The 24,271-nt window shown below is 37.2% G+C and overlaps 1 protein-coding gene across 1 annotated transcript in view; it reads right to left on the bottom strand.

Annotated features, from left to right (window-relative positions):
- Nucleotides 1-24,000, bottom strand: part of ATG10 (autophagy related 10) — a 227,996-nt gene extending 203,996 nt beyond the window's left edge. The window contains exons 1-2 of the mRNA XM_029942538.1: nucleotides 23,900-24,000; nucleotides 10,997-11,116 (exon numbers count right to left, since the gene is read on the bottom strand). Coding sequence (XP_029798398.1) covers nucleotides 10,997-11,104 — 108 coding nt within the window. The 5' untranslated portion in view covers nucleotides 11,105-11,116; nucleotides 23,900-24,000. The remainder of the gene's footprint in view (nucleotides 1-10,996; nucleotides 11,117-23,899) is intronic.
- Nucleotides 24,001-24,271: the final 271 nt, after the last annotated feature.

Raw genomic sequence — 24,271 nt, 5'->3', positions numbered from 1 at the left:
ATGCTCCCCAACTCACACACAGATGCTTCAGACAGGTGGAAATATACTCCACTCTTCACGCTCTGGGTGTTTGAACATAACTCTGATCAATCATAGACCATGAAACTATGCATATTGTAATGTTGAGAAGACGAAGCAAGACTCAAAAGAGTCCATCTTTTTTAAACATGAGCCATGTATGCTTACCTAAGGAGCCTCAACTGTATCCTAAATAATGAGGAATCACTAAATGATTTAACAAGGGAGTAATGAACTGGAATTGCATTTTATAAGATCACTTTGGCAAGGTAGAAGGTAGGTTGGCAGAGGACAAAATTGGACACAGAGAGCAAAAATAACAATTTGAACCAAGACAATGGCAAAGGAAAGGAGACCAAAGGATGCACAGGTAAGTCAGTATGAACAATTTTTAAAGGAGGACTAAACTAATATAATGATCCTCTAGGTCTAGGTATTGAGGAGACAAAGGAAGGATGGTAGGACCATGTACTGAAACAAAGCATTTAAATGATGAGAGGCTGAAAGATGATGAGCTCAGTTTTGATTACACAGAGCTCGAGGTTCACAGTGCTCTAATAGGTAAGACTGCTTATGTAATTAAACTTTGTGTAAAATCTATTGCTCAGAAAAAGAGAGCTGCTATAAGGAAGTACAGAATTGTAGTGGTCTAAAAGCCTGGGTTTTAGAGCTAGAGCTAGAGCTCCAGTTCTAGCTCAAACTTGGCCAAATCAATAGCTTTCTTGGTGCTAAAGTCTATCATTTATTCAAGTTTGATACAAAATGAAGAAAATAAGACTGACCTATATATTTACAAGAGTGTCAAATTATACAGAATGCTGTAAAACAAGAATACATTTGATTGCTACTATAGCACACAATTTGTTCTGGAAATTGTAACTAATAAATATGACCAAAATGAAGCCATTAATATAGGAAAAGAAACCATATTTTTACTATGTCAGATGACCTGAAAGCCCCAATAATTATTTTTAAAAGTACTGGAGAGCTCAGCATCTGAATTTGGCTGAGGTCATGATCTCACAGTCATGGGTATGAGCTCTGCATCTGGCTCACTGCTGTCGGCACCGAGCCCACATCATCGCCTCTGTCCCCCTCTCTCTCTGCCCCTCCCTTGCTCTCTCTCTCAAAAATAAATAAACATTAAAAATAAATAAAAGTACTAGAAGTAGAAAACCGTTCATTTAGGTAATCAATTCCAAAAGATACCTAGGAATATCACTCTTTAAAGTGAAACTTACTATTTTCCTAAAAGGTAAGGCAATGTTATAGATACGCCTTTTCACTCCAAATTTATAAATTTAAAAGAACATTCATCAAAATACCAAATAAGAAATATACATACGAGGGAAATTCACCAAAACAATCATAAACATTCATAACTGTACTAGGTACTAGGGTAGTATGATTTTTTTATTATTTCTTTCTCTATATTTTTACAAACATCCATGGTCATACTTATATTGTCTGTAGTTGAAGGCCTTTTCCAAGACTTTAAAAATAAGCATTTTTCAAGTTCAAGCATGAACTTAACTCATAATAGATCAGAGCACAGAGATAATTATTTAAAAAGAGAGAATGGCTCTTTAGCCAGCAAGATTTGACTCTAATCTGGATGGCAACCAAAACAGACTGGTCAGTCATTAAAACTTGAAAAACATAAAAGAGATTAGTAAGGAAGCACTGGCAATGTGCATTACACTGTTCAAGAGAAAGATTCTTTCCCTACAAACGTAAAATTACAACTGGTCCTCAGTGGTAAATCTGTCTCTACTGCAGAGCAAGATGTACACCACTCTTAGATTATGCCATTAAGTATCTCATTTATTCAACTACACATGAGAATTTGTATTCATTCTGTGCTCATACAATTGTGACTGGCCCACCTACAAGAAAAAAAATGAATCACTGTGATGACAGGAGCGTTCTAGTTCACTTGATAATTCTATTTATTAGAAATTAATAAATTAGACTCATATATATGCATACATATATAATACATATATATTACATGTTATATATATATTATATATATATGCATGCTTTTGAACCTGAGGGTAAGATATTGGGCTTCATAAACCGATCACTGTAAAGATAACTCTCCACAAGGCATTTTGAAATATAGCCGGCCACCCTGCTCAGTGAGCCCAAACATCACTGTTAACGGAGAATGTAGTTTTAATTGTTAAGTGTGCATAATTATTATCACTATTTATATTTTAATTTGTAAATTTGTAAAGTATTATAGTTTTCCTTTCTCTGACACTCTTGATAATCTTTAAAAATGATGTTCAAAAATATTTAATTCATAAGTGATACAACCTGTTCTTGAAATGATTGCTTAAGATTTGCATATGCTTAAGTGACAAATCATATCATAACACACAATAAATTATGAATGAAAAATCTAGTGTAACTGACTATGATTCAATGTTTATTACAAAAACACAGCATGCTGCTCCAAGTACATTTTTCTCCTAATCACCAAAGATAAACTTAAAAAAAAATAAAAATCTACTTTAGTCTAATCATACTATACCAATACAATATATTTAATCTTTATCTAGTGGCATTCAGGCCCAGAAATAGTTTTTCATTAATTCACAGTGGATGGCTTAAACAAATGCAGCATTACACTAAAATGTAATAGAAGTAATATGTTCATAACTTCCCTAAAAACAAGTATTAATACAGGGATATATATTTTTTTAAATAAGCTGGTGGAAAAAGAAAAGTTAAGCATAAATTAAGCACTCAAACCAACAAATGTATTTATTTTTTACTGACATAAAACAGCATATCTAAGAAACCTGTGAAAAATGTCTATTTCTTTTAGTAAACATTAAAATTGTCATTTAACTTTAGCAAAGAATCTAAGCATATTCTGTACACAGAGATCAAAAAGTAGGTACTTAATATTTCACTTTTGAAATAAAAATGATTACTTCCAACAATTCAATGCATAAATATCACAAAAGTGAATGGGTAAGCAAAGTAACAGTATTTAAGATACTAATTCCATTATTTACTCTCTAATTTGATAAGGTTTCTGATAGAAATATCTAGTTAAGCTTATATACTATCAGCATATTTAAGACATAGTGAAGAACCAGTCTTGTCAAATATACATGGAAAGCATTTTTAATCTTCTTTTTTATAAAAAAAAGTTTATTTATTTTGAGAGAGAGAGAGCACAAGCTGGGTAGGGGCAAAGAGAGAGAGGAGAGACAGAGAATCCAAGCAGGCTCCACGCTGTCAGCACAGAGCCTGATCCAGGGCTTAAATTCATGAACCATGAGATCATGACCTGAGCTAAAGTCAATGCTTAACCAACTGAGGAACCCAGGCGCCCCAAATCTTCTTTTAAAATGATGTACCTCAGAAATAAAAGAAGTGAAATCTCTTAACAGAATCAGGCTCTGCAACTCAAGATATCATCATCTAACAGAAATTCACTCTCAATTGTCTGTTTAGATTTGCACTTTACAAAAGTCTAAATCAAAATTTGTAGAAATAATGGATAAACTTGGAAGACATTACGCCACGTGAAAGAAGCCAGTCACTAAAAGACAAATACTGTATGATTCCACTTATGTGAGATATCTAGAGTAGCCAAATTAACAGAAATAGAAAGTAGAAGAGAAAGTCGGCCAGAGTCTGAGAGGAGGGGGCAAAAGGAAATTAGTATTTAGTGGGTACAAAGTTTCAATTTTGCAAGGTGAACACAGTTCTGGAACTTGGTTGCAAAACAGTATGAATATACTTTACTGAACTGTAGACTTAAAAATGATTAAGATGGTATATATTATGCTACAGGTACTTCACCATAAATTCAAAAATAAATTTAAAAACTGTAGAAATAGGGGTGCCTGGATGGCTGAGCATCTGACTCTTGATTTCTCTCAGGTCAGAATCAGAGCCTCAAGCCACCTTGCACCAGGCTCTTCCGTGCTGATAGCCTGGAGCCTGCATGGGATTCCCTTTCTCCCTCTCTGTCTGCCCCTCCCCTGCTTGCTTACTATCTGTCTCTCTCTCTCAAAATAAAGAAAATAAACTTTTAGCAAATTGTAGAAATAATATTTTATGTCTCTAGAATCTTTTCCCGAGTTCATTCATTAATTTTAATATATAATGATAAATAAATTTAGAGTATACTTGAAGTACTGATAATTTGAAGACAGATGGGGAAAAGAAAGCCAAGTTAATTAAATTGAGATATGTTACATCATTTTATATATGCTAGATGTGCTTTAAATCAGTATATATCTAGCTGTGAGTTGTTAATTGTGGGAGTTAGGTGATAGGTACCCGTGAATTCATCATACTATTCTCTTTACATTTGTACTCTTGAAATTTTTTATAAGACATTAAAAATAAAAACAGCTGTGCAAATAAGCAAAGTGTGAAATTCAGGAGGGCAGCAGGACTGATGGAAGAGCAAGGTAGTTTTCTACCAAGATAGTGTTAAAATATGGAATAAAGTAAAATGTAGAAATATTTTATAATTTGTGTTTTAAAATATGAATTTTACATAATGGTGAAGGGTTTTTAAGAAAAGCAGTGTGAATTAACCAAAAAGACTATTGAAAATAAAGAATTAAAAAATCAGTTTACGGGAGCTTAGGTGATTCAGTTGGTTAAATGTCCAACTCGATTTCAGCTCAGATCATGATTCCTTGGTTGCTGACAGCACAGAGACTACTTAGGATTCTCTCTCTCCCCCTCTCTCTGCCCCTCCCTCACTCGCTCTCCCTCTCTCTCTTAAAATAAATAAACTTTATTTTAAAAATCAGTTTAAATTTCTAAGAATAAAATGAAATTGTAAAATTTTACTCCATCTAAATGAGGAAACAAGCCCTTCCAATCAGCTGTTCCAAAGCTATAAAGAAAGTAATCAAAATATTTCTAGTGTGTTGCTATGTAAATTTCAAAATATAATCAAGCAGGTTTAATGAGAGATGGGAATTAATGGGGGGGAGGCCCTTTAATTCTTCTTCAATAATAACATATGAAATAATCTAGTATTAACTGTATAAAATCCAATCTCAAGATTAGTAGACTAGTATTTTGTTTATAGTATTTGAATACAGTATCCTATTTTTTGCTATACAAAAGTGAGAAAACAAAGTTGGAAACCCACAGGAAATTGTTTTACCAATAACCTGTGAAAGGTCAAATCACAGAACTGAGGTCCGGAACCAATGTATTCAATCTAGTAGGCAAAAAAAACAAAAACAAAAAATTTAGAAGGTAAGTTGCTTTGAAGTTTTAAACTCTGAACAAATCCCTAAAGGGGGTCTAAATGTAAGATAAGGCAAAGAACACTTGTAATTATTAATAAAGTTTAGGGTACAGAATAAATTATGACAAGATACAAGAAAAGGAAGCATATACAGAACATACATAAAAGTAGGGAAAATAGTACCAAATTCAAACCTATATATACATTACCCATACTCAATACATATTAAGATTTTGCCACATTTGTTTCATCTATCCCTGTTTTGTTTTTTATTTTGCTAAGCTAAATTGGTATCATTTTATACTTTATTCCCTAATCAAATATCCCAAACTATCTGTAAAAGGGTCCTTTTACAGTTGATTTTTTCGCATCAAGATCACAAATTACATTAGGTTTTATGTCTTGAATTTTTTAAATCTGGAGCAGTGCTGCTCAAAGTGTGGTCTGAACTGGTGCCTGTTCACATACGAATTGTTGCTAGTCTGAAAACTGTTCTCGATCTTCACACTCTTTGTCATAGGTCCAAAAGATAACTTCAGAAAAGAAAAGTAAGGACTTAGAAACTTTCATAGCAAGTTGACACTGTCAAAGCATCCAAGGGCATGGTCAGTGGACCTGTGGCCCAGGCTGCTGGTCTTAATTGTCTCATAGTGACTCACATATGACCCAAGCTGCACACTAATCTTGTACCCTGGAAACACTTACTGGTCACTGCTCAGAAAGGATATTTTAATAACAAACACAAACTTGTTCCTCAATTCCAGATAGTTAGAGATACAATCCTCTCCTCACCTCTTTATCCAACCATTAAATTTTTAAGGAAATTGGACCAGCTGTCCTTTAGATTTCTGTATTTCTCTTTTTGTTGCCTGTGGTGCCAATTAACTTGGTTCTCTATCACTTGTCTTCCTTAATTGATTCTATTCAGGTTCAACATTTTGGGCAAGAATATTTCATGGATTTTGCTCTGTGATTCATATTATAAAACTTCAGCAAGTATATCATACCTGGATACACTATTTTAATGCCATGATTAATCACTAGGTTCAAGAGATGATAGCCCAATCCCTCCTTCGTTAATTCCTCATCAACCTTTACCTAATAGTTTCATCCACTGACTACTATCACTTAATTCATTTCATTCGACATTGAAAAGTAGTGATTTTCTAATTCTACCATCATTTCGATTAGATGAAAGTTTGAAAAAAAAAAGTTCACTTCTCAAATTAGCCTATTAAGTTACCATGACATATAGGTCATATAGAAAAGGTAAGATAAATGTTTATTTCTTTCCTGTTGACTAACAATTTTCAAACAAAAATCTTGGCTGTCCTGGATTCTCCCAATAATGTTCAATGGAAACTCTTCTACTCTCCTGTGTTCATTCGTTTCTCTCTATCATTTTCTCTATCTTTTTCTATTATAAACTCATGGGTTTTTAACATATTTGTCTTTCAAGATGTTGCATTCATTGTTATTTGCTAGCTTTTGCTATTCCTTATCCTAGAAGACTCAGAATGATACACCAAGACCAGTACATTTGGTGCTAAATAGACTTAAACAGAATTTTGTGAACAGTTAACTGCAATTTCACTGATAGAATTATTTCTGTAATAAAAAAACACTGAAAATTCCAAACAACCAGCTAAAAATGGTAACCATAATATGGCTTTCCATGTGCCAGAAGCTGTGCTAAACTCTTTGAATGTAAATCTCATTTAACCTACACAACTTCGATGTTGTATGGTGGGTATTATTTTTATTCCTATTTTACAGATAAAGAAAATGAGGAGCACCTGGGTGGCTCAGTTGGTTAGGCATCTGACTTAGCTCAGTCATGATCTCCTAATTTGTGGGTTCGAGCCCTGCATCAGGCACTATGCTGACAGCTCAGAGCCTGGAGCTTGCTTCAGATTCTGTCTCTTTCTCTCTCTGCCCCTCCCCCACTCACACTCTCTCTGTCTCTCAAAAAATGAATAATCATTAAAAAAAAACTTAAAAAAAAAGTTTTGGAGACCTCAACTAACTTGTCCAAAATCCAACTAGTAAAGGGTAAAAGAAGGATTTATAGCCATGTTGAACTATGAAGTTTATGCCCTTAATTTGTACCTTTAATATCTGACAAACCATCCTGTTAAACAATGGCTCTCAACAAGAATGTACCGCCTCCCTGAGAGGTTTGTAAATGTTGGGGATAGGGAAACAAGAATAGTCCTGTCCAGACGCTAATAGCATGTGGTCCCACTGAAAAATAATGACTTAGAACTATCTTCCTTATTCTGCATACCTTTAAAATATAAAAATTGGAACTATTTTTATGATGTTAAGAAACTGTTATATTTAAATTTTTTAAATTATTTATATGTTTCATTAAATCACACTGCTCTTCTCATTAACTTTGCAGGGAAAATGATGTTTTGCCTTATCTATAAAGTGGACTTTAAACAATTCTCTAAATATTGTCATGATTATTTTAAATTTAAGAAATAAAATGGATGATGCCAAAGCTATTTATAAATAAGCCTGAAGGTATGAGTGACAAGATGTGTACTCCTGAAAGGAGGCTCTATATATAGGGATAAACAAGACTCTTTTTTTTAATTTTTAAAAAATATTTATTTATTCTTTGAGAGAGAAAGAGCATGAGCCAGGGAGGGGCAGAGAGAGGGAGACACAGAATCTGAAGCAGGTTCCAGGCTTTGTGCTGTCGGCACAGGGCCTGACGTGGGGCTTCAGCACGTGACCTGAGCTGAAGTCAGATGTTTAACCAAGTGAGACACCGAGGTGCCCATCAAGATTCTTTCTAAAAATAACTTTCAGGAAAAAAAACGACTTTCAGGAGTGGATGGGAGGCATACAGAGGTGTACAAGGATATACAAGCTTATGTATATGTTCACTCTCTTGAATGCAGTGAGGGATCATAGGTCTATATACACAACATCAAACTGTGCACTTTAAATATGTCCAGCTTGTTGTTTCCCAATTATACTTAAACACAACTATTTTTTTAATAAAAGAAAAATAAATTTCTGGAGGCTATAACGTAAAACAACGTAAGGATTCTCCCTAATAGGCCCACAAAAAAACTGAGATATATACATATGGAAGATCTGAAGGAAATAACCAAGTGACTGATTCATAATTTACTTCATAAAAGCAATACAAAACTGCAGAAATTAAGTGGCAAAAATACTAACATCCCAAAATTCAGAAGAAAGGTATCTGCTTTGCACAGAGCCCCCTTTACTAATTGAGATCAACACCATGCACTGAGGCCGGGCGAGGTAAGAAACAGTCCTACCACACATACACCCAATCCCAGAAGTCATCAACTGGTCACATATATCCCACATTTTATACATCACTGGCATGTGGGGTTTGGTCCTTGAAAAATCTTTTTTAATTAGTTAACAGTATTTGAAAATTTAGATTTCTCCCCCCAAATCTTTTTTTACTTTTCTGGGAAGATCTGGTAATCACCGGGTCCATAGTCCCAACCCGGCAATAAGACAAGCACTCTGGACTCAGTGTCCATACTGTCCTGTACCCGGCAGCTTGACTCATTTATGTTATCATGCCCAGACTCCAACGCTTTTGAGCTTGCAGTTCTTGCCCTACGGCTATAAAGACTTTCTCTAAACAGTGTTTTGTTTTGTTTTGGTACTATCTCTGGGCTCACCCCTACATTAAAGAAAAGCGCTGTTAATTAGAGGTGCAATTCTCAGTCCAAAGGGTGGGGAACTTTTCTAACTCAGCAGGCAGTGGCAACAAACAAGGAGCCAAACACAGCCATACCTGTCTCTGAAGCTGAGGTAAGACAGGAAAAAGAACAAGTCCTGGAAGCTAGTGCTTGGCGCACTAGTTTCAACAAATTAAAGGAAGAAATTTCTAACAGATATTTAAGGGTTATTTTATGAATCTCCCTCCTGGAGACGCATCCCAGCACCCCCAACAGGTGCATGCATGGGCGCGTGCGCGCACACGCACGCACAACACACACACCATATACACTAAACACTGTCCCAGCTCCCTTCGTAAACCCGTTCAGGTCACTGAAATGGCTAACTGGAATACCTATTCTTCTACCTCCAGCTTAAGACAAAAGAAAATTTCTTTTTTAAAAAAATCTGATGGGGGACGCCTGGGTGTCTCAGTGGGTTAAGCATCAGACTCTTGATTTTGGCTCAGGTCATGATCTTACTGTTGGTGAGCTGAAGCCCCATGTTAGTCTCTGAGCTGACAGTGTGGAGCCTGCTTGGGATGCTCTCTCTCTCCCCTCTCTCTCTGCCTCTTTCCCACTCATTCTCTCTCTCTCAAAATAAATAAATAAAAAGGAAAAGTTTCAAAAAAATAGCCATGAAACTATTACAGGTCAAAAGGGGTCAGAAAGCTATACTCATTCAATGCATAAATAACCAGCACTTTTTAAAATGATTAGATATCAGAAACATTGATATAAAAGTCGATGAATACAAGGAGATATGTTATTACTATTACTTATTTTTCTACTCAATTCATAAAATAAGAGAAATATTACAAAGAAGGTGACAAAACCTCCTCATTTGCAGATGACTTCGCTCTACCTTAGAAGACACAAGAAATCACTGACAAACTTTGGGAACTAAAAGGAGAACTCAGTTAGATGGAATGGTTACAAAGTTGATATACAAAAAGGAGCAACTCTTTTATATGTCAATAATCACAGAAGAAATAAGATGAATAAAAATCCAAAAACAATCGCAAACAGAATAATAAAATACTCAGGAAAATGATTAATAATAGGAGCTGATAATAAGGTCATGTTATCCTGGAGCAAGAGATGCCGTAGGTGCTTATGAACTGTCCAGTCACTGACTTAAAGCTTAGGGCTTTAAGGGCCTACACGCCCCACCCTCACCCCCAGGACAGCTTAGCTGACATAAGACCCAAAGGAAATCATGGCTTCTCTCTCCAGTGGCACTCTAGATTGGATCAAGACCTGCATTTCCCTTGCCTAGTTCTGAATCATAGGAATCAGCTCAAAACTATTAACATTTCTCAGAATTCATACAGAAAACAGAGCCAATAAGCAGAAAAACAGAAATCATAACTTTTTTAGAAATGAAATTAAGACATGGAGAAGAGGAAACATCCTCTCTGAAAATCATCTCAATGAACTCTTCAAGATGTTGTGGCAGAGAATCTTAACTAAATGTATGTATTTTCACAATAGATAAGTACATAGACCTTTTACATTATTATTACTGAATAGAATGAAAAGAAAGAATGTTTTGTAATGTGTTTACATTATTAACAAATCCCCCATTAATTCAGTCCTCAATATTTCAGAATTTGTGATTGTTTGATGATGATTTGGTTTCAGGATTATCTTTCCACTCTCTGGACAAAAGTACTTTCCTAAGAAAATTAATAGTGTAAATAAATGGTTTGGAGCACCACAGAAGCATCTGTTTACATTCAGATAATTAATATGCTAAGGATTCTTATCTATTAAATTAAAGCAGGTCACCTAAGGACTTTTCTAGATAATACTTCATTAGCCTAATTATAATGAGTACATATAGTTGAAGCAATAAAATGGACATCTGTTTTAAAACATTCTTCAATTTAAGCCTTTTACTAAATCAAACTAGCTCTCACACATTAATTTCAATTCTTGAGGTTTACGTGGGCAAAAAAAAGAAAATAAAATAAAACCTTCATTGAAATAGAACATAAAAAATTTCTGTTCTTACCTTTGAAGTTCTCCATTCCCAACCATCACCTATCTGCTGTGAATGTCTAATGAATTCTGCACAACAATGCTGGAATGTTTTTTCTCCAAAGAACTCATCTTCTTCCATACTAAATGATAACTGCAATATAAAAACTAAGTATAAGCATCAGCTGTAGAATGAATGCTAAAAGTAATTCTGCTAAATCACTTATTTCTTCAAACAAACCAAAAATTGGGACACTGAATGGAAAATATCCTCAGAGTCATTCAAAAAAAGTGCTACATTTCCATCTTTCTCAGTCTATCCCCATTTTTTAATCAGGAAGAAAATGTAATCAACATCAAAACTGAAAACCTAGACGTATGGGGTGGCTGGGTGGCTCAGTCAGTTAAGCATCCAACTTCGGCTCAGGTCATGATCTCAGGGCTCATGAATTTGAGCCCCACATCAGGCTCTGTGCTGACAAGTCGGAGCCTGGAGCCTGCTTCAGATTCTGTGTCTCCCTCTCTGCCACTCCCCCACTTGTACTATGTCTATCTCAAAAATAAACATTAAAAAAATGTTTTAGCCTAGATTTGTAACAAATGTATATCTAGGATTCAAAAAGTTCATCTGTCCATAAATTTAGTTTCCAGAGCTTAATTTTATCTCACTTCTTCTGAGCTAATGTTTCCAAACAATCTCTTCAGTGCTTCCTTCTCTACTTCCTACCTTACTTAGCCCTTATGTATATAGCGTGGCAGTCTTAGTAGAGCTGAGCTGTTTTTCACACTTTATTAGAGTTCAACTCCCTAACAAATGATGCTCTAAAGCCTGAAAGTATTTGTTTTTCAAGGTGTAAAGTTAGGATCACCTAAGTAATTACCTACTTTATCGAATCTACAAATGTGACAAATCAAGGAACAGCCACATATTTGTTACACAAATCTGTCCAAAACATAAAATATTTATAAAAAGAGAATTTTAAAGCTAGAAAGAAACTGATATATTATGTAATTTAAGTCCCTTAATAAGAAAAATTAGACCAAGTGAAGTCCCATACTCTCCTCATTGGTGATAAGCACCATCAGGAAAATTAGCACGTGTAGACTGCTTACTCTGTCAAGTACAATGCTACACACTTTAAATTCCCATTTAACCCTTAAACAACTCAAAGACTATTGTTATCCTCATTTCTCAAATGAAAAAGAGAAAGTAATCTGCTCAAGAAAGGCAAATGAGAAAGGATTCAAACCCCAGTAGGGCTCCAGGGCCAATGATCTGTCTATACTAGCTGATTCTCAGTCCAGTATTCTTTCTGATTATTCAAATTTAATGTGACCTATACAAGCAGTTGTTCATTCATACAACAGATCCATACTTAATATATACAGTAGGTACTGTGTATGCTGTGTGAGCTCACAGTGTAATAAAGGGAAATAGGCAATAAAAATCGTTACAGTAGAAACTCCGTTAACCAAATTCCATTTAACCAACTTGCCAGGTTAACCAACATAATATCCATTCCCTCAGTAAAACACTGACTGGTATCTACAACATTCTGATCATGAAGTACTTCCCTCCCCATCAGTTGAGTTTATGTTTACAAACCACATCTGTATAGTATAAATACTACTTTAATTAAATACTCCACAAACCAAACCAATAAAATACAAGTAAAAAAGAAAAACAACTGTTATATCTGTGATGTAATGCCTCAGAAAGACTTTATAACACTAAGTATCCATAAGAAAAACAAACTACTACTGAAGTAGGTATGGACAATATAACTGAAAAGACTGGTCGGGGGAAAACCACACAAATCTAGCATTCTGTGCTCAGGTTGCTATACAAATGGCCTGAAATCTTTCTTTTAAACCAATATTGGAGGGTTTCCTGGGTACTCAGTCAGCTGAGCATCCGACTCTTGATTTCAGCTCATGATCCCAGAGTTGTGGGACTGATCCCTCCACTGGGCTCTGCACTGAACTTGGAGCCTGCTTGGAATTCTCCCTCTCTCTCTCTCTGCCCCTCTCCCCTGCTTGTGCTAAAAAGAAAAAAAAAAAAAAACACTAAGATTGGAAATGTAGAGGGATGCATTATGGGGTTAGAATTCAGGAAGGAACAATGAATTCCAACCAAGTTCCCATACTCAAAAAAAAATCCCTTAGTCATACATGAGACAACTGGCAAATGAATGTATTTCTGTTCTACGTTGAAATAAAATCTCATGTATGCATGTATTTTTTTTAACTCTAGCTTTAATCAACTTTTTCAATTAATTGCTCAACTGTCAATTCTGACAGCACTGGAAAAGAGGACTTCTATTTAAAGTATATACAAATGATGGAGTCCCTTATAAAGAGGGGATAGTGTGGGAGGGTGTGTGGGGTGGGCGTGAAGATGAATCCTTAAGGTATATAAGAGTTTTTGTAGAGCAGATTGTCAGTGGGTGAAGCACAAGGGTTAGACCATGGTCCAAGCAGGGAAAATTGTATGAACAAAGGCAAGTTAGGGTATAGAGAACTCTAAGTCTGATCTCACAAACATGATGCAGCAAGTGTAGGGAGATAGAGATAGTCTAGTCATATGCAAGTTAAACTTCTTTGCCCTCTCCTGGAGCAGAAAGACATAGGAAAGGCCTCAAAGATACAAGATTGAAGAGATAAACTTCTTGAAGGGAGGCTTGTGTGCCATGCAACAGTTTGGACTGTAAGGTTGTTGTGATTACCCTTAGCAATAATCAGTTCACCAAGTATGGGAACCAGCAGGGAGCTGCACTGGACACACATGCAAAGCTGAGGTTTCGCTGGGTTGATTCAGTGGATGGGTAAGTATAGGAGAAGGACTATACTAGTGAGAATAGCTCAGAGTTCCAAATTAGGTAGGTAACATGCCAAAAGACTGAAGGGGCTGGGAAAATATGGTAGTGTCAAAGAATATTAGATGCAAAAAGAGCTAACAACAACTGTAGGGAAAGGAAAGAAAAGGAAGCCTAGGAAGACTTTGAGACTTTAGAACTTCAGGAGAGCTTACCAAGTATATAAAGTAACTTAAAGAAGAAGGTAACTAGGTCTCAGAAAGTTTCGATAATTACGAGACTTGAGGCACTTGGGTGACTCAGTCAGTTAAGCATCCGATTCTTGATTTTGGCTCAGGTCAAGATCTCACGATTCTGTGAGGTTGGGCTTTATGCTGACAGCACAGAGCCTGCCTGAGATTCTCTCTATCCTTCTCTCTCTATCCCTCCCCTGAATGTCCTCTCTCTCTCAAAATAAACAAATAAATATTCAAACAAAAAGAAAACTATGAGGCTTATGCCTGCTGTTTTCCACCTGGATACTGAAGTTACTCAGAATTATCTGGAGAGCTGGTGTGGGTGGAGAGCTCTTTAAAGGAGTTGGAATATCAAATGAGAGATTTGTAAGTGACAAGGGACAAATGGTAGGAAATGGAAAAGGACAGAGATGATAAGTGATATAATACTCTGAATTCATCAAGAATAATTACTAATAAACTAATATATGTGATCCTTATAAGCCAGAACACAGCCTAGGATTCCTCTACAAGATAGTGGTAAAAGTAGCCAATAGGGAAAGTACTAAGAAAAAGAAACCTAGCTTGCTGTATATGGTGGAGCTAAATTTCATAGGATATGAAGGTCCTCAAAAGAGTTTCCAAGGAGCCTCAAAAGAGGAGGGATATTGACAACAAACTAGAGAAGCAGTGACTTAAAATTGGTTCTCAGGAGGTAGAGGCCTCCAGCAAGCTCCCATGCCTTAAAATTTATAGGGTGGAGGAAGCAGCAGCTTCCACTCAAAGAACTTCAGTTTTTGTTTGTTGTTTTTTGTTTCAAAGCCAAGTTTCCTTTAAAACTAGTTAGTGGAAGCACTGACCTGTGAAGATGTTAACATCATGTGATACATAAGTGTGAAAACTGATCCACACTATATCCACTCTCCACCCCCACCTTGGAAATTCACAATACACACTTTGGTGGGGAAACTATTAACCCAGGGTTTCCTGACTCTTTTAACCATAAAATTCTTTCTCTGGGAATACTTAACTTACTGCACAGAATGTAGTATAGACAATAATGGGTTAAGGATTTAGGTACGTTTGTTTACTGCAGATGTGTCCTCCTGAAATCACAATGGAAAATCTGAGAGAGTAGGAGAACAGTGGGAGAACAGGTTTGGGTAGAGAAAGCAGCAAGAATGGGAATGGAAGCACATAGGAGACAATAAAGTACGCAAACTTCTACTCAAGCAGTCATCAAACGTTCTGGGTATGGACAAAAGATCTCTGGGTTACACACCAAATCCTGCTTAAGGAGCTTCAGTGCAGACACAAGTTGAGAAAGTGATACCTAAGAAGACACTAAAAGGAAAAACAGAAGCCAACTTAGCAAAGGAGGGAGGCAAAGGACCAGGATGCACAAAAATCTGAATATAAGGAAAGGTCTGGTAATCGAAGAAGTCTTGCTTGACTGAAGTACAGAGGCAGAAGGGAGGTAGTGAGAGAACTACTGCGGATATCTCTCCTGAGCCTGTCTCTCCTGAGGGCTCAAAAGGGTGTTGAACTTGGGAGGAAACTGACTATGTTTGCATTCTGGCTTCCAGGGGAGACTACAGGCTGACTAAATGAAGATTTGTTGATAGTCTGTAGCAATAATCCAGAAAAGACAAAATGATGCTAAACAGAGCCAAACACTGGAAGTGGGTAGAAGAGCGAGGGATTCAAAAGACATTTTGCTAGTACTCTCATTACAACTGGTGATCTTGCTATGTGAGGGATAGGTGATAGAAAAGATTCAAGAAAGATGCCCAGTTTTTTGCCTCAGGTAGTTTTTTTGCCTCAAGAGTCAGGTTTAAGGAGTGAGATGGGGTTAATTTAATTGCACTGAGTGCAAAATGCCTATGGAATAACCATGTGAAGGGAATCTAGCAGGCATTTGGAGATGGATCTGGAACTGAGAAAAAAAGAGAGATCTGGGCCAGAAATATGGATTCTAAATCAACATTACATAAATAAGAGAACACATATGATCACTCAGGGAGAGGATATAGAACTAGAACAGGGAGACCAAAATGGAGCACTCAGAAAAATAAGGTGTTTTAACTATACAGTGAGCCTGACATACAATGAGATACTAAATCAAACAAAAATTGAATTTAATTCATTAAAAAAATACTAATATATTTTGGCATATTTTATAAATTCCAAACAAATCCTTACTTAACAACAAAATTGAACTAAAGTAAAAACACTTCATTCGCTAAGCTCCCCAGTTACTTGAGGTTTACTGAACTATTCAAAATGCTAGTTGAAACATAAAATTTCACTCAATAGCCACAGTTTATCTAATTAACAGGTCTGTGCCAATAGCAAGATGACAGCACATCAAAGCACTAATTAATATTTGGTTGAATACTTTTAAATTATCTAAGGACTGGGCTTTGCTGAAGGATGTTACATATAATAATACAAACACTTATGGCTTGATTACGAAATTAGGAATTATATCATATTAAAATGATACCCATCTCAATTTGAATCATTATAATATGTCATAATGAAATATCACTGAATAATTATTCTCTTTGCTCAAGTAAGAATATTTCAACTTATTAAAAATGAAAACATACGACCATCAACATTTTTACATATACTTTTCAAACTGTAATACTCTGGTCTCTACCAAGTTCATAGACCAGTAGAGGCAGAAATGAGACTATTAGAACTTCCTACTATGAGATGGCTGAAATTATGGCCAAAGATGGAAATAACCACAACTGCAGCTTAATAAGAAAAAATGGCAAGAATTTATTTTGCAAATATAAAACATCAGACATGTGAACTGCCTCGGTTTCCAGACTTAAAACATTAAAAATAAATTCACACTAGAAGTGACAACAGAACACAAAGTGAACTTTCAGTATAAAGACTAATTCCAATTGTCATCTCATCCTAAACAATGAACCTCTCACTTCTTATTATAAATAAAAGTTAGAAGGGAGTCAGAGCTCTTTCGTGCCATAAAATATAAGTTGCTGATACATCTATTTTGCTTGAGTCTTAAACCTGCTGGAAACTTATTTGTTTTTTTTAAGCTCAAATAATCAAAATCTCTTTTTTTTAACTGCTTCAGCAGAGGCTGAAGATTGGGAAAGTAGAATAATTTTTCTCCCCATCAAGTGAAAGCAGTCTTTCTAAACTAGAGGTTAGCCCTAAGACTAGACAATGTGAAGAAGCTTATTCTGCTGCTATTAAATATCTTTCCAGAAAAATGGCCCCTGTGAATTCTAATACTGTGTATAATCATTGTTCAAACGATCCTTTTCAGTTAAAAACAATTTTTTTCACAACCATTCTTTTTTTTTAAATCGAATGTGGGGAACTGATTGTTTTTAATTTATTTCATTTTAATTTTAGTTTATGTCAAAGACATTTCTTTTGATGAATCTATAAATCAATGTACATCAGAACCAATGTGAGACTAAAACACTTAAAGAAACATAACTAGGTTTCCCCAGACCTCAAGGTCATTTACAAAATATGTGATTATCACAGGATATATGATGAATATCTTTAAACACTGAAGATAATTTTTAACTAATAAAACTAGGCAACTTCCTCTGAATTTGTCCCTCCCTGCAGCAATCTCACATTATTATAAATTTAGATTTAGACTCTTTCCAAAAACCAGATCAACCAAACAAACAAAAAACACATGCAATTACTAGATAGGGTGGTTAAACTGAACCCAATACCGTATTAAGAACTTGCCTTGACTTCATTTAAATAATCACTTACCTACCAAGGTTCTTGGGCAGTGGTCCTCAAATTTCAGAGAGCAAAGAAGCAGTCAGGATATAAATTTAAATATAGAATCAAAGGCCCAGGCCAGGAAGATTACCTGATTCTGAAGGCCCCCAAAGGAACATTGGTAGTTAGCACCAGACATACTTTTAAGAAAGAAGCATGCTAGGAAATTGACACAAAAGACAGATTGTTTTGATAGGGCCAGTGAATGACCTGGATTTCAAGGCATTTGACAGCCTGGATGCAGCACAGCAGGGATAGCCCCAGTAATCCAAAAGCACAGGGAAGCAGCAAAAGGGAGAACCTTTGGTTCAGTCTTGACAGCCACTGACCAGTACCCAGCACTCTCTCTCTGCTTCCCACTAAAATATATATCCCAAATAAAGTTTAAACGGGATACAACATAATACCTGGAATGTAACTGAAGATGTTAATTGGTAGCTGATGCTGGCTGCGGCCTCTTGCAGTGGGAAGTCCAGTTAGGAAGAGCATAAAAAAGCATCTCATTCTACCTCATACTATATTTCCCATAAAAACAAAAACAAAAGAGCCTGAGGGGCCCCCTCCACTACTGGCTTCCAAGCCCATCGGTCATTCTCTCTCAAGGCAGTTTTCTCTCAACAATAGAATGTTCATGACCAGAGCACAGCATGCTACAGTGTAGGTAAAGTCAGCACTCGGCAGCTGTGGGAGCAGGAGGAGCCCTCAGAGGAGTGCGGCCTCACCACCACCACTTCCCCTGCAACAGCTCAGAAAACCGTAAGCCATTTCAAATCACACAAAATCACTCCCCTTGTTATAGACACAGGACAGAACAATTAAACAATAAGAAAGGAAGACCCCTTCTGAGTACAGAAAGATCTGTCATTCATTAATTGGTTGAATCTTCCAACACACTCTCCTCCCTCCCACGTAGAAGAGTGCTGCCTCACCTAGATGTAGGGAGAATGACGCGGAGAGCTTGTTCACTCTGACAAGAGTCCCTACACCTTCCCTCTTCCATCAAGGCAAGAAAATCAAAAACATCAATAACAGTATGGGGACAAGGTGACACTCTTGCACCATAAGAAAAAAGAACACCGCCAGAAAGAGGAAGAGAGAAAGCTTGCTTCTGCGGTGGACGTACACTGGGTATCAGGAGAGAAACTTGGAAATTATCTACTTTACATTCCCCACTGAAAAAGAAAAAGGGAAAAGAAAAACACAGCCTTCAAAACCAAGAGATGAAGGAAGGAAAACAACAGCCGAGAATAAAAAAGAAACTGGATAAGAAAAACTGGAAGGGAGTTCAAGTATATAATAATAGTAGATATTTAAATTCTACATGAGAGGCAATAGAGAGAAGTATAAAAGCTGGAAAAAATCTAATTAGTATTTTAGCATATACATATGAGATGATCTCCTAACACAGAAGGAAAAGGACCAACATGAAAACAAAGTATATTGGTTGATCAGAGGACAAAGACCACAAATCCAACCTACAAATAATTGGCACTTCTGAACTGAAATCATAAGCAAACAACTATTGAAAAATTATTCCTGAGCTGGAAAAAAAAAAGATCAAACATATTTACTTTTATAAATTGAGAGGATTCACTGTTTCTGACAAAACTATTGGGTAAAAAAAAAATCTATGCCTAGAGGTAGCCTAGTGGAATATCTTAATTTAAAAAAGAAAAAAAAATAAAGATGCAGGCAGAAAAAAGTTTACATACAAAGAAACAAAAATTAGGGTAGCCTCAGCTATCTCCTCCACAGCAAAGAACACCAGAAGTCGACAGAGGAATGTCTAAACATCTGAGAATTTCTGATTTACAAGTTTGCATCTTAGCATCTATAACAGAATCAGGCACACTGTAAACAAAAGTTGCAATGAATAAAAGAAAATTAAAACTTTAAATGAATTTATTTAACATATCTCTACCTATTGTACCTTCCTTCAACTTTCAAGCTTATTCAGCAATTGGTCTTTTCCCATTCAAACAAGATATTTATATAACATCTAGTCTTTCTGATGCCAGTGTCATTTTTATTAGATTATCATATTTTTATATAAAACAAGACTTTTCTGCAAGCACATTAGAGAAACTGATCCACCATGGTGATGATGTGAGCCCTTGTGGTTCTTGAATACTGAGTGAGACTTGTAAAACTAACTCTAGTCTGTATGTATGAGAATTAGGCCAGAACCAGGAACTAATGGCATATGAGTTTGGCCAAAGTTATTCCACAAATGAGAAGATACAGAAAAAATCAGCACTGTATCAGAAGCTATAGACTCTGCTACTCTGAAAATAGATGATAAGAGTCATGTATTTTTAAAATATACTGCCAAGTGCCATTAAAAAAAATAATTATTGGGGCACCTGTGTGGTTCAATTGGTTGAGCATCTGACTCGTGATTTCTTTTGTCTCAGGTCATGATCCCAGGGTCATGGGATGATCCCACTGGACATGGAGCCTGCTTGGGATTCTCTCTTAAAAAATAAGAGTGCTTGACATTTTTTAGTGAAAAAGACATTCCCTTTTTCTTCTAACAAAGTCTTCGTTAAAAACTAGATGGGGGTGCCTGGGTGGCTTAGTCAGTTAAGTGCCCAACTCTTGATTTTAGCTCAGATCGTAATTTCACAGTTGGTGAGATAGAGCCCCACATGGGTCCCAAGACACTGTGGAGCCTGCTTGGGATTCTCTCTCTATCTTTCTCTGTCTGCTCTTCCCTTGCTTTCTCTCAAAATAAATATTAAAAAAAAAAAACTAGAGGGGTCCCTATGTGGCTCAGTCGGGTGTCTATCAATTTTGGCTTGAGTCATGATCTCACAGAAAGTTCATGAGTTTGAGCTGCATGTCAGGCTCTGTGCTAACACAGGGGTGCCTGCTTGAAATTCTCTCTTACTCTCTCTGTCTCTGCCTCTCCCCATTTGCATGGGCGCTCTTACATACAAAATAAATAAACTTAAAAAAAAAACTAGATTAATGCACCTTCTTACTTCCACAAGCTTTCATTCATTCACCTGGCACCTACAATATCCTAGCACTTTGCTGTGTGTGTGTCCTCACAGGAAGGAATGTAAAATGTTTCCTGGGAAAATCAAAGCCTCTAAAAGAAGGTGTCTGGAAGACTTGAATTTAGTTCTTGAAGAATTGAATTTTGATATGTGAATAAGGGCTTACCAAGTAAAGACAAAGCCAGGTTAAAAAAAACGAAGAGCTACTCAACAAAGGGCCTGAAAAGTTTGCTAACTTTTAAAAAGAAAGTGGAAATACATGGGCATAGGTTAGGTAAACTATAGGCAGATATGGTCCAATGGTTCCCAACATTGGGAGGGACCATTCTCAAAGAGGCTGTTTGGAAATGAGTGAGAACATAGTGAGTTATCACAAATAGGAAGGTTCGTAGTTTGCTATTGCAATTTAGGGCTCAGGGAACAGATACAATGAGCATCTACAAGGTATGAGACAACTCCATAAAAATGCCAGTTGAGCCTCCATTAAGAAATAGTAGAAGTAGGTTAAAACTTAACAGTCTTGAGGTGCCTGGGTGGCTAAGTCAGTTAAGTGTCAAACTTCAGCTCAGGTCATGGTTTCATTGTTGGTGAGTTTGAGCCCCATATTGGGCTCTTCACTGACACTGCTTGAGATTCTCTCTCTCTCTTTCCTTTTCCCTCTCTCTTCCCCTCCTCCACCTCTCAAAATAAATAAATAAACTTGAAAAAAAATTTTAACAAAGACTAGAAAACTTAACCGTAGTGTTTCTTAGCATATCTTTGAAACCTGAGATCACAACCTGCATTTCTCTCAATAAATATTTACTTCCAAGAAAGCTGCGTTTTTCTTGAGAAGTAGTATGCTTCTTTCTTTGACCACCATGAAGTTGAAAACTTAGTCTATAGGGAGATCAGGGAATTGGGAGGGGCAGGAGAGGAATGAAAGCAGTTGACTCATACTACAAAATTCTATGAAGAAATTCCATTTAAAACAGTGGGCAATAAGAAACCACTATAGGTTCTTGAGCTAGCATAAAGATGATTTTAAAAGTTTTCTCTGAAGGCTATTACATGACAGTGATATGAGAAAACCCTAACCTCAAAGATAAACTTGTATTCGTAAGTATCTTCCTGGGTTCTGGGTTCTGTAAGCCTATGAGATGAGCACTTCAAGGACTGAGATACCAAACGTTTAGAGGTGCCTCTGGTTTTGCAGTTTTCAGCAACCCCTCCCTATTCTGGATGCTTTTAGGTAGGATTTATTCTCCATTACCCTACTTCCCAGTCTTTTTATACCCAGTCCACTTGGCCCCTGAAGGCATTTGTTTTCAACACGGAATCACTAAATAATCTCTATGGCACTTTGTTGTCATTAGGTCCTGTGTTTATTATTCAAACACTTCCTCTAGGGTCCCAAACATCTCTAGGCTTCAAAGGTGTTAATAATCAAATCAAACCCAGACTTGAACAATCTACTTATATAAATTTTACCTGACATATTTTTCCTTAAAGTGTTGCTTATCCTTTTCAGAAATGTATAAGCATTAGGAACTGCTATCAATTTAGACTTTGTCATAAAACATTATGCCCAACTTGATTGCCACATCATGTAGCAGTGTATCATTTAATCCTAAATAAAGGGAGAAAGGAACTGGCAAAGGGAGAAGAATGTAAGGAGAAATAATCTTGTAACAGTCTACCTATATCCAGATGAATCCAGTGTAGAACCAGAAACTGTTTCCACTAACTTCAATTAAAATATCAATAACAATATTTAATCCTTGTAATTGCAACCCCTTAATTTGCATTTCTCAATATCCAACATTTCTTTTTAGATCAAATTTTCATTTTGTAAATGATTTATTTTGCCCATATTCGACTCTTCAGAAGTAAGAAGTAAGGATTCTTCTTGGGGTCCAATAATGCTGTTGAGGAACTGTTTTTCAACTCTCAAAGTATAAACGTAAGCTTTTGTCACTAAAGAGTGAGGCCACTGTTGAGGCGCCTGTGTGGTTCAGTTGGTTAAGCCTCTGACTTCGGCTTAGGTCATGATCTCAAGGTTCACCAACGAGGGCCCCACCACAGGCTCGGTGCTAAATGCTCAGTCTGGAGTCTGCTTCAGATTCTCTCTCTCTCTCTCTCTCTCTCTTTGCCCCTCTCCCTCATTCACACGCTGTCTCACTCTCTCAAAAATAAAAACATTAAAAAATGAAATTAAAAACTAAAAAAAGAGTGAGGCCACTCTTAAATTGTAACTTTTTTAAGTTATAAACATCATTCACACAAAGTGAGCCTGTAACAAAGATTTATTGAACTCCTCATGGAGCAAGCTGAATGGGAAAAATTATAAAAATCTTGGAAATAGGGCAATAAAATCCCAACCTTCAGGAGTATTTTTTTCTACCAGTCAAAAATAATTTGCATCTCCATTACAAAAAAAAAGGTAACTGCTGAGCCTGGGCCCTAATCAATACTATGTCAAGCAAAAGTATAGTCCTCTAGATAATTAATTCATCCTTAGGTGGGCTTCTAAGACGATTTCATTCTGAGCCATCCTTTTCCTTTTCCTAGATGTTTATAATTTTTGCCATCATAAACGTATTATCTATAAATCAGCTAACTACCCCCACCTGCTAATGATTTGATACTATGAGTAGATAATTCGGGAAAAGAAAAATTGTTAGCTATAAATATTAACTTATTCCTCCTGATCCTTAATGAATCTGAAACCCCTTCTAGTGAGGTTGGACTTGGCCGTTGGAATCACAGGCAATTTAATACCTTTTGTTTCAAAGTTACACGGACAAAGCCTTGCTATCCCTGCGCAGGCTTAAACACACGTTACTACCCACGTTGTGTGTGAGGGCTCTGTAGTGGCCCAGAGAGCCGGTCACACTGGGTGCGTGCCCTCCTTCCCACGGCGACGCCCCACCCCCCAACCAGCAACTAGTCCCTCGACCGCTGGGTCCCGGCCTGCATTTCACAAGCAAGCGCCCGGCTTCCCAGTCTTTTGTTCAGGACTGGGCTCTTTGCCGCCCACCCGCCCCCGCCCTTCCTCGTCGTCGCCGAGTGAGGTGAGCACGGTAAGCAGAGCCGGGAAGAGGCGCCCGGCAAAGGCTTTGGGAATACTCACCCAGCTCCGCTCGGCCCCCGACCCGCCGCCGAGCCCAGCGCGGGCGGGGCGACGGGGTTGGGGGAGGGGAGCCGGGGTGAGGTGCCCATCGCTCTGCCAGCTGCCGCCCAGCCGGCGGCCCCAGCGAAGAGAGTAATGGGCTCCCGGGGCCACGGAGACTGCGGCAGATGAGCAGAGCCCACGCGCGCAGAGGCCCACCGAAAGACAGCCCGAACCCTCCCTCGGCCACCGCCACGGCGGCGACCGAGTCAGAGCATGCGCAGCAGCACCTCCGGCGAACCATGGGGCAAAGCTCGCGCCGGGGCCTCACGTTGTGGGCCGCGCGCGCAGGACCCGGACCAGGGGCGTGACCTCCCTGCGGCCCTGCACCAG

This window comes from Suricata suricatta, chromosome 6 (assembly GCF_006229205.1).
Source record: "Suricata suricatta isolate VVHF042 chromosome 6, meerkat_22Aug2017_6uvM2_HiC, whole genome shotgun sequence".
NCBI lineage: Eukaryota > Metazoa > Chordata > Mammalia > Carnivora > Herpestidae > Suricata > Suricata suricatta.
The sequence above is the reverse complement of the archived record's forward strand: the minus strand, read 5'-3'. Positions and strand labels throughout refer to the sequence as shown.